Genomic DNA, 13,926 nt, shown 5'->3' on the forward strand with positions numbered 1-13,926 from the left:
CATGGAGGCCTCCTGCCCCACAGCGACCCATAGAGACGTCTTGCTCCCCAGAGCTCCTTGAAGCCCCTCAGAGCCCTCCTGCCCCCCCCGACCCCCCCAATGCTCTGCCCCATAGCGCTGGCCCAGCCCCACTCACTTAGCAGGCCCAGGCTGTGGGGCAGGACCCCCAGGGCCCCCCAGCGCACGTGGGCCCCCAGGAAGCGCAGGTCGCTCAGCAGGGACCACAGCGGCTCCCATAGCTCCGCCTGGGCCTGCCGTGGGGTGGGGAGGGGGGACGCGTGACCCACGGCAGGCCCCGTGGACCCACCCCCTGCCCCATAGTTCCACCCCTTGCCCCATAGACCCACCCCCAGCCCCCTAACTCCACCCCCTGACCCATAGCCACCTGCCCCAGAGGCAGCCCCTCTGCCCCATAGCTCCACCGCCAGCCTCATAGCCCCACCCCCGACCCATAGCCCCACCCCCCAGTCCCATAGCTCCTCCTCCAGACCCACAGCTCTGCCTTCAACCCCATAGCTCCACCCCCAGCCCCTTAGCTCCTCCCCCTGCCCCATAGCCCCACCCACCAGGTGAAAGGGCAGCTCGGCCAGGCTCTCGGCGTCCGCCCCACTGAAGGTCCGCTGCCCGCTGGGGTCACAGGCCCGCCACAGGCACGCTGCCCCACGGCAGGTCAGCCCCCACGGATGGGTCCTCCGGGCCCAGCCATGGGTCCTCCCACCCCATAGATTAGTCCTCCAACCCATAGGTTCGGTCCTCCAACCCCTCAGATGGGTCCTCCAGCCTCACAGGTTGGGTTCCCCCCACCACGTGTGGGTTCTCTGCCCCATAGATTGATCCTCCAGACCTGTAGATGTGTCCTCCACCCCATGGATGGCTTCTACACCCCACGGGTTGGGTTCTCTGCCCCATAGATTAGTACTCCACCCCCACAGATGGGTCCTCCACCCCACAGATGGGTCCTCCATCCCACAGCTTGGGTTCTCCACATCATAGACAGGTCCTCTACCCCATAGATGCCTTCCCCACCCCATGGGTTGGGTTTTCTGCCCCATAGATTGGTTTTCCAGACCCATAGATGGGTCTTCCACCCTGTAGATGTGTCCTCCACCCCACAGAAGGCTTCTCCACCCCATAGGTTGGGTTCCCCACATCATAGATGGGTTCTCCAACCCATAGATGACTCCCTCGCCCCTTAGACCGGGTTATTCCCATCTTAGATGACGTTCTGCACCCCACACATGCGTTCTCCAGCCCCCTAGATGGGTCCCCCCTGCCCCACTTAGGGGTCATCCACCCCCTAGATGGCTCCTACACCCAGAGACGGGTTCTCCAGCCCCATAAATGACTCCACCACCCCCACAGCTGGGCCCTCCAGCCCCATAGATGAGTCCTCCAACACCATAGATGGGTCCTCCAGCCCCACAGATGGGTGGGGGCCCCGCTCACCCGCCAGCAGCTGGTGGGCCCGGGCCTGCAGCCCCCCACGGCCCAGGTACTGCCCCACGGCCTCGCGCAGGGGGGCCCCGGCCAGGTGCAGCCGGGCTCCGGGGGGGGCCAGCGGGACCCCACACGCCTCCAGCAGCCTGCGGGACCCAGGTGTCCAGGGAAGGGACCCAGGCGTCCGGGGAGGGGGCCCAGGTGTCCGGGGAGGGGCCCGGGTGTCCGGGAGAGGGGCCCAGGTGTCCAGGGAAGGGGCCCAGGTGTCCGGGGAAGGGCCCAGGTGTCCGGGGGAGGGACCCAGGTGTCCGGGGAAGGGGCCCAGGCGTCCGGGAAGGGGCCCAGGCGTCCGGGGAAGGGGCCCAGGTGTCCAGGGAGGGGCCCAGGCGTCCGGGGAAGGGGCCCAGGTGTCCGGGGGAGGGACCCAGGTGTCTGGGGAAGGGGCCCAGGTGTCCAGGGAAGGGGCCCAGGCGTCCGGGAAGGGGCCCAGGCGTCCGGGGAAGGGGCCCAGGTGTCCAGGGAAGGGGCCCAGGCGTCCGGGAAGGGGCCCAGGCGTCCAGGGAAGGGGCCCAGGCGTCCGGGAAGGGGCCCAGGCGTCCGGGGAAGGGGCCCAGGTGTCCAGGGAGGGGCCCAGGCGTCCGGGGAAGGGGCCCAGGTGTCCGGGGGAGGGACCCAGGTGTCTGGGGAAGGGGCCCAGGTGTCCAGGGAAGGGGCCCAGGCGTCCGGGAAGGGGCCCAGGCGTCCGGGGAAGGGGCCCAGGTGTCCGGGAAGGGGGCCCAGGTGTCCGGGGAAGGAGCCCAGGTGTCCGGGAAGGGGCCCAGGTGTCCGGGGAAGGGACCCCGGTGTCCGGGGAAGGGGCCCAGGCGTCCGGGGAGGGGCCCAGGTGTCCGGGGAGGGACCCAGGTGTCCGGGGAAGGGCCCAGGCGTCTGGGGCGGAGTCTCAAGCCTCCCCCCTCCCCTCCCCCCCGCCGGGGGCCCAGGCGTCCGGGCCCCGCCCCCTCACCAGCGCAGGTCCCGCAGCAGCTCCCAGAGGGGGGCGGGGGCGTCGCCGGGGTCGGGGGTCGCGGCCTGCACTGACTCCGCCCACGTGGGCTCGGCCCCGCCCAGCCGCTGCTCCGCCCCCAGCACGGCCAGCAGCTGCCCCTCCCCCAGGCCTGGGGAGGGGGCGGGGCCGGGTGTCAGCGGTGGAGGGGGCGGGGCCTCCCCATATATGGTGTGAGGGGGAGGGCCAGCTCCCCATATAAGGCATTGTGGGTGGGGCCTCCCCGTATAAGGAACCAATCACTAGACCTTTCCATATAAGGATCTGTGGGTGGGGCTTCAAGGCACTGGGGGCGTGGCCTTCCCATATAGAGCACTGCAGGGGGGCATTGTGGGTGGGGCTTGCCATACAAGGCATTGTGGGGGGCGGGGCACCCCATATAAGGAGTGGTGGGCGGGGCTTCCCATGTAAGGTGTTGGGGGCAGGGTCTTGTTGGGGTGTGCGCCGTATAAGGAGCGGTGGGCGGGGCTTCGGGGAGGTGGAGCGAATGATGGGCAGTGCCGCCCGTATAAGGTGGGCGGAGCATGCCATATAAGGCAGGGTGGGTGGGGCTTCCCATATAAGGAGCAGTGGGCGGGACTTACCATATAAGGAGTTTTGGGTGGGGCCCACCATGTAAGGAGCGGCGGGGAGGAGCGGTGGGCGGGGCCACACCATGTAAAGAGCAGTGGGTGGGGCGCAGTGGGCGGGGACACGCCATATAAGGAGCAGTGGGCGGGGCATACCATATAAGGAGCAATGGGCGGGGAGGAGCACTGGGCGGGAGCGATGGGCGGAGTCAATGGTGGGGCACACCATGGAGCAGTGGGCGGGAACATGCCATATAAGGAGGGGTGGGTGGGGCCACACCATATATAGGCACGGTGGGTGGGGCAGGCCATATAAGGAGCAGTGTGTGGGAGCATGCCATATAAGGAGCGGTGGGCGGGGACACACCATATAAGGAGCGGTGGGCGGGGCCACACCATATAAGGAGCAGTGGGCGGGGCATGGCGCAAAGGAGCGGTGGGCGGGGACACACCATATAAGGAGTGCTGGGTGGGGCACGCCATATAAGGAGCGGTGGGCGGGGACACACCATATAAGGAGTGGTGGGCGGGGACACACCATATAAGGAGCAGTGGGCGGGGCATGGCACAAAGGAGCGGTGGGCGGGGACACACCATATAAGGAGCGCTGGGCGGGGCATACCATATAAGGAGAGGTGGGCGGGGACACACCATATATAGGCACGGTGGGTGGGGCATGGCACAAAGGAGCGGTGGGCGGGGACACACCATATAAGGAGTGCTGGGTGGGGCACGCCATATAAGGAGCGGTGGGCGGGGACACACCATATAAGGAGCGCTGGGCGGGGCCACACCATATAAGGCAGGGTGGGCGGGGCATGGCACAAAAGAGCGGTGGGCGGGGACACACCATATAAGGAGTGCTGGGCGGGGCACGCCATATAAGGAGCAGTGGGCGGGGACACACCATATAAGGAGCGGTGGGTGGGACACACCATATAAGGAGCAGTGGGCGGGAACACACCATATAAGGAGCAGTGGGCGGGACACGCCATATAAGGCAGGGTGGGCGGGGCATGGCACAAAGGAGCGGTGGGCGGGGACACACCATATAAGGAGTGCTGGGCGGGACACACCATATAAGGAGCGGTGGGCGGGGACACACCATATAAGCAGTGGTGGGCGGGGCACACCATATAAGGAGTGGTGGGCGGGGACACACCATATAAGGAGTGCTGGGCGGGACACGCCATATAAGGAGCAGTGGGCGGGGACACACCATATAAGGAGCAGTGGGCGGGGACACACCATATAAGGAGTGCTGGGCGGGACACACCATATAAGGAGAGGTGGGCAGGGACACACCATATAAGGAGCGGTGGGCGGGGACACACCATATAAGGAGCAGTGGGCAGGGACACACCATATAAGGAGCGGTGGGCGGGACACACCATATAAGGAGCGGTGGGCGGGGACACACCATATAAGGAGCGGTGGGCGGGGACACACCATGTAAGGAGAGGTGGTTGGGACACACCATATAAGGAGCGGTGGGCGGGACACACCATATAAGGCGGGGTGGGCGGGGCTCACCGTGGCGGGCGGCGGCCAGGGCGGCCAATGCCAGGCCGAGGGCGGGGCCGTGGCGGGCGTGGAGGCGGCGCAGCAGGAGGCGGAGCATCCCGGGCAGGGTGGGGGGCAGGGCCGCCAGGTGGGGGGTCAGCTGCGGGGGCGGGGAGGGGGCGGGGTCAGGGCCGGCCCCGCCTCCTCCTCCTCCCTACCACCCCCCCCGGAGAGGGGGCGGTGGGCGGGGCCGGAGGGAGGGGGGGCGGGGCTTACGTCGTCATGGCGGGCGAAGGCGCGCAGCTCCCGCGTCAGCAGCGCCAGGTAGAGGGGCTGCCGCGAGCCGGCCTTGCCCAGCACCAGCCCCATCTGCCGGGGGGGCCCAGGCGTCCGGAGGGGCCCCGGCGTCCGGGCAGGGGGCCCAGGCGTCCGGGGAAGGGGGGCGGGTGTACGGGGAGGGGGCCCAGGTGTCCGGGGAGGGGCCCAGGCGTCCGGGGAAGGGGGCCCAGGTGTCCGGGGGAAGGGGGGCGGGTGTACAGGGAGGGGGCCCAGGCGTCCGGGTGAGGGGCCCAGGTGTCCGGGGAGGGGGCCCAGGTGTCTGGGGGAGGGGCCCAGGCATCCGGGGAAGGGGGAGCGGGTCTCCGGGAAAGGGGCCCAGGTGTCCGGGGCAGGAACCCAGGCGTCCGGGGAAGGGGCCCAGGTGTCCGGGGAGGGGGCCCAGGTGTCCGGGGAAGGGGCCCAGGTGTCCGGGGCAGGGGCCCAGGCGTCCGGGGAAGGGACCCAGGTGTCTGGGAAGGGACCCAGGCGTCCGGGGAAGGGGCCCAGGTGTCCGGGGAAGGGGCCCAGGTGTCCGGGAAGGGGCCCAGGTGTCCGGGGAAGGGACCCAGGTGTCTGGGGAAGGGGCCCAGGCGTCCGGGGAGGGGGCCCAGGTGTCCGGGGAGGGGCCCAGGCGTCCGGGGAAGGGGGAGTGGGTGTCCGGGGAAGGGGCCCAGGTGTCCGGGGAAGGGGCCCAGGTGTCCGGGCGAGGGGCCCAGGCGTCCGGGGAAGGGGGAGTGGGTGTCCGGGGAAGGGGCCCAGGTGTCCGGGGAAGGGGCCCAGGTGTCCGGGCGAGGGGCCCAGGCGTCTGGGGAAGGGGCCCAGGCGTCCGGGGAGGGGGCCCAGGTGTCCGGGGAGGGGCCCAGGCGTCCGGGGAAGGGGCCCAGGTGTCCGGGGAAGGGGCCCAGGTGTCCAGGGAAGGGGCCCAGGTGTCCGGGGAAGGGGGAGTGGGTGTCCGGGGAAGGGGCCCAGGCATCCGGGGAAGGGGCCCAGGTGTCCGGGGAAGGGGCCCAGGTGTCCGGGCGAGGGGGCCCAGGCGTCCGGGGAAGGGGCCCAGGCGTCCGGGGACGGGGCCCAGGTGTCCGGGGAAGGGGCCCAGGCGTCCGGGGAAGGGGGCCCAGGTGTCCGGGGAGGGGCCCAGGCGTCCAGGGAGGGGCCCAGGTGTCCGGTGAGGGGCCCAGGTGTCCGGGAAAGGGGCCCAGGTGTCCGGGGAGGGGGCCCAGGCGTCCGGGGCAGGAACCCAGGTGTCTGGGGAGGGGCCCAGGTGTCCGGGGAAGGGACCCAGGCGTCCGGGGAGGGGGCCCAGGTGTCCGGGGAAAGGGGGCCCAGGCGTCCGGGCGCACCTGGCTCTCCAGGGGGCCCCGGTCCAGGCGCCGCCCGCACCCCTCCAGCACCCCCCGCACCAGAGCCGCCCGCTCGGGGGGGGCCAGGGGCCGCAGGGGCACCTGCGTGACCCCCGGCCCTTCCCCCCAGGAGGGGCCCAGGCGTCCGGGGCCTTCGGCCGCGCTCAGCACCAGCGTCACCCGCTGCGGGGGGGGGGGCGGGGAGAAGGGGGGGAGGGGTCAGAGGCAGGCACGCCCCTCCCCCGCCCCATAGCCCCGCCTCCCCTATAGGTACCCCCCCACCGCCCCTCCCCCCATAGGGACCCTCAGCCCCTCCCCCACCCCATTGGGACCCCTATAGGGACCCCCCCACCCCTTAGCCCCACCATAGCGACCCCTCCCCCCCACCCATGGGTGCCGCTCACCGGGCCCAGCTGGGGGGGCACCCAGTCGCCCCGGGGCGCCCCCCCCTCCTGCAGCGCGTCGGCGTCGTCCACCAGCACCACCAGCCGCCGCCGGCCCGGCGCCGGCCGTCCCAGCATGGCCGCCAGCCGCCCTCGCAGCTCCCTGCGGGGCCCAGGCGTCCGGGTGAGGCCTCAGTCTCCCCCCCCCCCCCACCACCGATCTGCTGACATGGCCGCCGCATGGCCCTCCCCCCCCCCAGCACCAGCCCCACAGGAGTCTGGGTGATCCAAGATGGCCGCCACCAGGAGGCCCAAGAGTCCAGGTGACCCTCTCCAAGATGGCTGCCCAGGGGGCCCAGGCATCCGGGGGAAACCCCTCCAAGATGGCCACCCAGGAGGCCCAGAAGTCCAGGAGACCTCCCTCCAAGATGGCCACCCAGGGGGCCCAGGTACCTGGATGATCCCCTTCCAAGATGGCTGCCCAGGGGGCCCAGGGCAACCCCTTCCAAGATGGCTGCCCCAGGGGGCCCAGGCGTCCGGGTGACCCCCTCCAAGATGGCTGCCCAGGGGACCCAGGCATCTGGGTGACCCCTTCCAAGATGGCCGCCCAGGGGCCCAGGGAGACCCCTTCCAAGATGGCTGCCCAGGGGGCCCAGGTACCTGGATGACCCCCTTCCAAGATGGCCTCCCCCAGGGGGCCCAGGCGTCCGGGTGACCCCTTCCAAGATGGCCGCCCAGGGGCCCAGGGAGACCCCTTCCAAGATGGCTGCCCAGGGGGCCCAGGTACCCGGATGACCCCCTTCCAAGATGGCCGCCCCAGGGGGCCCATGCGTCCGGGTGACCCCCTCCAAGATGGCCGCTCAGGGGCCCAGGGCAACCCCTTCCAAGATGGCCGCCCGGGGGGCCCAGGTGTCTGGGCGACCCCCTCCAAAATGGCCGCCCCAGGGGACCCAGGCATCTGGGTGATCCCTTCCAAGATGGCCGCCCAGGGGGCCCAGGGCGACCCCTTCCAAGATGGCCGCCCCCCGGGGGGCCCAGGCGCCCGGCCCCTCCCCCAGCGCTCACCCGTAGGAGGCAGAGCCCGGTGGGGCGGGGCCGTCGGGGGCGGGGCCCAGCAGGGCGGCCAATTGGGCGCAGAGGTGGCCCAGGGCCTGGCGGGCGTCGGCCTGGTCGGGCCGCGCCCCCGCGAAGTGATAGGCCACCAGGCAGGGGAGGAGGGGCCGGGCCCCGCCGGGGGGCGGAGCCTCCTGCAGGGCCCCCACCAGCCCCGCCTACGGGAGGGAGGGAGGCAGGGAGGGGGGGCGGGGTCAACCCTGAGCCCTAGCCCCGCCCCCTACAAGGCCATATATGCATCAGGCCCCGCCCCTGCTCTCTGGCCCCTCCCACCAGCCCGTATAGGTCCAGCACCGCCCACTGCCTTTCAGGCTCCACCCACAACGCCATATATGGATGCTAATGCTGCCCTGCGGCTCACCGACCCCGCCCACGTGGGAAGCCCCACCCACCGCCCACGAAGCCCCACCCACGTGCCCATATATGGCCATCAAGCCCCACCCATGTGCCCATATATGGACACAGCCCACCCCATGCAGCCAATATGGCTGTAAGCCCCGCCCACCACCCCATATATGGGCAAAGAACAGCCCCTACGCCTCCTACCCCTATATAGGGACATAAGCCCCGCCCACCACCCCATATATGGGCAAACCCCATCCCACATATGGGCACAAGCCCCGCCCACCACCCCATATATGGGCACAGAACAGCTTCCACCCCATATATGGGCACAAGCCCCACCCACAACCCCATATATGGGCACAGAACAGCCCCAACCTCCATATAGGGACTTAAGCCCCGCCCACCACCCCATATATGGGCACAGACCAGCTTCCACCCCATATATGGGCACAAGCCCCGCCCACCACCCCATATATGGGCACAGAACAGCCCCAACCTCCATATAGGGACTTAAGCCCCTCCCACAACCCCATATATGGGCACAGAACCCCCATCCCACGTATGGGCACAAGCCCCGCCCACCACCCCATATATGGGCACAGAACCCCCCCATCCCACGTATGGGCACAAGCCCCGCCCACCACCCCATATATGGGCACAGAACCCCCATCCCAGTATGGGCACAAGCCACGCCCACCACCCCATATATGGGCACAGAACCCCCATCCCAGTATGGGCACAAGCCCCGCCCACCACCCCATATATGGGCACAGACCACCCCCAGGCTCCCAAGCCCCGCCCCCATCGCCATATACGGGAGCAGACCCTTCCCCACGCCCATATACGGACGCCAGCCCGCCCCAGGCCCCGCCCCCCCGGGCGGAAGCCCCGCCCCCCACCATGAAGACGGTGCGGCCGTCGCCGGGGGCGCCCGTCACCAGGAAGCGGTTGCCGGGGCCGCGGCGGATGGCGGTCGCCGTGGCGACGAGGAGGCGGCGCCGGGCCACGCCCACGGCCTGCTGGGCCGCCAGGAAGGAGCCCTGCAGGGAGGGACCCGCCCCCCCCTGCCCCGCCCCGTCAGGGCCCCGGCGTCCGGGCAGAGAGGGGCCCCGGCGTCCGGGGAGAGAGGGGCCCAGGTGTCTGGGCAGAGAGGGGCCCAGGCGTCCGGGAGGGGCCCAGGCGTCCGGGGAGAGAGGGGCCCAGGCGTCCGGGCAGAGAGGGGCCCAGGCGTCCGGGAAGAGAGGGGCCCAGGCGTCCGGGGAGAGAGGGGCCCAGGTGTCCGGGCAGAGAGGGGCCCAGGCGTCCGGGGAGAGAGGGGCCCAGGCGTCCGGGGAGGGGGCCCAGGCGTCCGGGGAAGGGTCCACGCAATGGAACAAGGGGCCCAGGCGTCCGGGGAAAGGGCCCAGGTGTCCGGGGAGGGGCCCAGGCGTCCGGGGAAAGGGCCCAGGTGTCCGGGCAGAGAGGGGCCCAGGTGTCCGCGGAAGGGGCCCAGGCGTCCGGGAGAGGGGCCCAGGTGTCCGGGGAGAGAGGGGCCCAGGCCAGGCTTCCGGGGAAGGGGCCCAGGTGTTCAGGAGGGGGCCCAGGCGTCCGGGGAAGGGGCCTAGGTGTGCGGTGAGGGGCCCAGGCGTCCGGGAAGGGGCCCAGGCGTCCAGGGAGAGAGGGGCCCTGGCATCCGGGGAGAGAGGGGCCCAGGCGTCCGGGGGAGGAGTGGGCCCAAGCGTCCGGGCAGGAGGAGGAGGGAGGGGCCCAGGCGTCCGGGGCAGGAGGGGGCCCAGGCGTCCGGGGAGGAGGAGGAGGGAGGGGCCCAGGCGTCCGGGGCAGGAGGGGGCCCAGGCGTCCGGGGAGGAGGAGGAGGGAGGGGCCCAGGCGTCCGGGGCAGGAGGGGGCCCAGGCGTCCGGGGAGGAGGAGGAGGGAGGGGCCCAGGCGTCCGGGGCAGGAGGCACCTGCAGGAAGCGCCGCTGCAGCAGCTCCCAGACGTCGGCCACCACCAGGCGCACGAAGGCGTCGAGGGCTCCGGCCTGGGGGGGGCCCCCGCTCGCCCCCCCCCACTCACACCCGTAGCTGCGGGGGAGGGGCGTCAGGGGCCCAGGCGTCCGGCACCCGCCGCCTCCCCCCTCCCCCCAACCCCACACACGCTCCCAGGGAGCCCAGGTGTCCGGGGAGGGGCCCAGGCGTCCGGGGAGGGGCCCAGGTGTCTGGGGAGGGGGCCCAGCTGTCCGGGGAAGGGGCCCAGGTGTCCGGGGAGGGGCCCAGGCGTCCGGGGAAGGGGGAGTGGGTGTCCGGGGAAGGGGCCCAGGTGTCCGGGCAAGGGACCCAGGTGTCCAGGGAGGGGCCCAGGTGTCCGGGGAAGGGGCCCAGGTGTCCGGGGAAGGGGCCCAGGCGTCCGGGGAGGGGCCCAGGTGTCCGGGGAAGGGGCCCAGGTGTCCGGGGAGGGGGCCCAGGCGTCCGGGAAAGGGGCCCAGGTGTCCGGGAAAGGGGCCCAGGTGGCCGGGGAGGGGCCCAGGCATCCGGGGAGGGGCCCAGGTGTCTGGGGAAGGGGCCCAGGTGTCCGGGCGAGGGGGCCCAGGTGTCCGGGGAGGGGCCCAGGTGTCCGGGCGAGGGGCCCAGGTGTCTGGGGAGGGGCCCAGGCGTCCGGGGAAGGGGCCCAGGCGTCCGGGGAGGGACCCAGGTGTCCGGGGAAGGGGCCCAGGTGTCCAGGGAGGGGCCCAGGCGTCCGGGCGAGGAGGCCCAGGCGTCCGGTACCTGCGCACGGCCGCCACCCCCGGATGCTCCTTCAGGCGCCGCTTCAGGTCGGCCATTTTGGCCGCCGCCTCCTCCGACTCCGCCTCGAAGTCGCCGCGGTGACGCTCCGGCACTTCCCTGCGCTCCCATTGGTCGGCATCGAGCCCCACCCCCCTCCTCTTAGCTCCGCCCCTTCTTTCATCCCCACCCCCTTCTCTAACCAGCCCCTCTGCCTTTGGCTCCGCCCCCCATGCCCAAGCCCCACCCACCACCCTATTGGCTCCACCCAGCACCTTGCCCCTCCCACCTCTTTCATCTGGCTCCGCCCTCCCTGCTGGCCACACCCTCTCCTCACCCCACCCTGCCAGGCTCCTCCCACCACCCTCCTCAGCCCCGCCCCCTCCTAGACCCCGCCCCATCCCTTAGCCCCACCCTTACTTGAGGAAGGCGGGGTCTCGCATGTAAATGAGGGTGGGGGCGGGGCCTTGCCCGGGCTGCCACGCCCCCAGGAAGTGCAGCAGCTCCAGCTCCGTCACCGAGCGCCCGGCCGGGAGCCCCTGCGAAAGGGCCCAGGCGTCCGGGAGGGGCCCAGGTGTCCATGGAAGGGCCCAGGTGTCCGGGGCGAGGAGGGGCCCAGGCGTCCGGGGTGAGGAAGGGACCCAGGCGTCCGGGGTGAAGAGGGACCCAGGTGTCCGGGGCGAGGAGGGGCCCAGGCGTCCGGGGTGAAGAGGGACCCAGGCGTCCGGGGTGAAGAGGGACCCAGGCGTCCGGGGTGAAGAGGGACCCAGGCGTCCGGGGCGAGGAGGGACCCAGGCGTCCGGGGCGAGGAGGGGCCCAGGCGTCCGGGGCGAGGGAGGGCCCAGGCGTCCGGGGCGAGGAGGGGCCCAGGCGTCCGGGGCGAGGAAGGGACCCAGGCGTCCGGGGCGAAGAGGGGCCCAGGCGTCCGGGGCGAGGAGGGACCCAGGCGTCCGGGGTGAGGAAGGACCCAGGCGTCCGGGGCGAGGAAGGGGCCCAGGCATCCGGGGCGAGGAGGGGCCCAGGCGTCCGGGGCGAGGAGGGGCCCAGGCGTCCGGGGCGAGGAAGGGACCCAGGCGTCCGGGGCGAAGAGGGGCCCAGGTGTCCGGGGCGAGGAAGGGGCCCAGGCGTCCGGGGCGAGGAGGGACCCAGGCGTCCGGGGCGAGGAGGGACCCAGGCGTCCGGGGCGAGGAGGGGCCCAGGCGTCCGGGGGAAGGGGACCCAGGCGTCCGGGGTGAGGAGGGGCCCAGGCGTCCGGGGCGAAGAGGGGCCCAGGCGTCCGGGGCGAGGAGGGACCCAGGCGTCCGGGGCGAAGAGGGGCCCAGGCGTCCGGGGTGAAGAGGGGCCCAGGCGTCCGGGGCGAGGAGGGGCCCAGGCGTCCGGGGGAAGGGGACCCAGGCGTCCAGGGTGAGGAGGGACCCAGGCATCCGGGCCGAGGAGGGGGCCCAGGCGTCCGGGGTGAGGAGGGACCCAGGCGTCCGGGCCGAGGAGGGGCCCAGGCATCCGGGCCGAGGAGGGGCCTCACCTGGGGCGGCGCGGGGGGCACGCAGCCGTACCGCTCCCCCAGGATCCCCAGCAGCACGTCGCAGCGCCCCACCTCCTCCAGGCACAGCTCCACCTGCCTGTCCGCGGGCCCAGGCGTCCGGCTCAGCCCCCGGCAGGGACCCAGGCGCCCGGGTGAACCCCCCCCCCCCGCTTTGAAACCCACCTCCCCCTCCCCTCAAAGGATCCCCCCTCCCAAAAAAAAAAGGGGGCCCAGGCGTCCGGCTCACCGTTGGGGCTGGGGGGCGCTGGCCCCCCACCGCAGATCCACCTCCTGCAGCCCCAGCCCGTGGGGGGCGGCCAAGGCCCGAAGCCGGGGCAGCGCCGCCCGCACCAGCGCGTCCCGCTCGCCCCCCATGTCCAGGAAGGTCGACGAGATGAAGAGCCGCAGACCCCGCCAACGGCTGCCCCGCCGGTCCTCCGTCAGCTTCCCGGCCGCTCTCCCGGCTTCCCGCGGGCCTCCCGAGGCCCCCGGTGCCCGCCGGAGCCCGCCGGAGCCCACCGGATCCCTCTAGATCCCTCTGGATCCCACCGGATCCCTCTAGATCCCACCAGATCCCTCCAGATCCCTCTGGATCCCACCGGATCCCTCTAGATCCCTCAAGATCCCACATGATGCCACCAGATCCCTCCAGATCCCACACGACACCACCAGATCCCTCTAGATCCCGCCGGATCCCGCCGGATCCCAGCCCTCCTGACGCTTGCTCGGGGTCACGGAGCGCCCAGCAGCCCAGAAAGCTCTGCCAACCCCCCCAGATCCTACCAGATCCCATCAGTGGCCCCTGAAAACCCCAGATGCCCACCCCAATACCACCAGATCCCTCTAGATCCCACCGGATCCCTCCAGATACCACCGTATCCCATCAGATCCCACCAGATCCCAGCCCTCCTAACGCTTGCTCGGGGTCACAGAGCGCCCAGCAGCCCAGAAAGCTCTGCCAACCCCCCCCAGATCCTACCAGATCCCATCAGCAGCCCCTGAAAACCCCAGATCCCCACCCCGATCTCACCAGACCCCTCTAGATGCCTCCATATCCCTCCATATCCCTCTAGATCCCACCGGATCCCACCGGATCCCACCAGATCCCAGCCCTCCTGACGCTTGCTCGGGGTCACAGAGCGCCCAGCAGCCCAGAAAGCTCTGCCAACCCCCCCAGATCCTACCAGATCCCATCAGTGGCCCCTGAAAACCCCAGATGCCCACCCCAATACCACCAGATCCCTCTAGATCCCACCGGATCCCTCCAGATACCACCGGATCCCACCGGATCCCACCAGATCCCAGCCCTCCTGACGCTTGCTCGGGGTCACAGAGAGCCCAGCAGCCCAGAAAGCTCTGCCCACCACCCTCGATCCTACCAGATCCCATCAGCGGCTCCTGAAAACCCCAGATGCCCACCCCAATCTCACCAGATCCCTCTAGATCCCACCGGATCCCTCCAGATACCACCGGATCCCACCACATCCCACCGGATCCCACCAGATCCCAGCCCTCCTGACGCTTGCTCGGGGTCACAGAGCGCGCAGCAGCCCAGAAAGCTCTACCCACCACCCCAGATCCTACCAGATCCCATCAGCAGCCCCTGAAAACCCC

General features: G+C 71.4%; 1 protein-coding gene across 1 annotated transcript in view; it reads right to left on the minus strand.

The window, feature by feature from the left end:
- TEP1 (telomerase associated protein 1) overlaps positions 1-13,926 on the minus strand; it is a 60,935-nt gene that overhangs the window by 29,111 nt on the left and 17,898 nt on the right. The window contains exons 18-32 of the mRNA XM_068921835.1: positions 12,560-12,733; positions 12,313-12,409; positions 11,211-11,329; positions 10,794-10,910; positions 9,995-10,112; positions 8,950-9,114; positions 7,658-7,863; positions 6,614-6,755; positions 6,210-6,392; positions 4,828-4,920; positions 4,582-4,711; positions 2,441-2,591; positions 1,447-1,583; positions 567-655; positions 137-251 (exon numbers count right to left, since the gene is read on the minus strand). Coding sequence (XP_068777936.1) covers positions 137-251; positions 567-655; positions 1,447-1,583; positions 2,441-2,591; positions 4,582-4,711; positions 4,828-4,920; positions 6,210-6,392; positions 6,614-6,755; positions 7,658-7,863; positions 8,950-9,114; positions 9,995-10,112; positions 10,794-10,910; positions 11,211-11,329; positions 12,313-12,409; positions 12,560-12,733 — 2,036 coding nt within the window. The remainder of the gene's footprint in view (positions 1-136; positions 252-566; positions 656-1,446; positions 1,584-2,440; positions 2,592-4,581; positions 4,712-4,827; positions 4,921-6,209; positions 6,393-6,613; positions 6,756-7,657; positions 7,864-8,949; positions 9,115-9,994; positions 10,113-10,793; positions 10,911-11,210; positions 11,330-12,312; positions 12,410-12,559; positions 12,734-13,926) is intronic.

The sequence above is a fragment of the Struthio camelus genome, chromosome 29, assembly GCF_040807025.1.
Source record: "Struthio camelus isolate bStrCam1 chromosome 29, bStrCam1.hap1, whole genome shotgun sequence".
In the NCBI taxonomy this organism is placed as follows: Eukaryota; Metazoa; Chordata; class Aves; order Struthioniformes; family Struthionidae; genus Struthio; species Struthio camelus.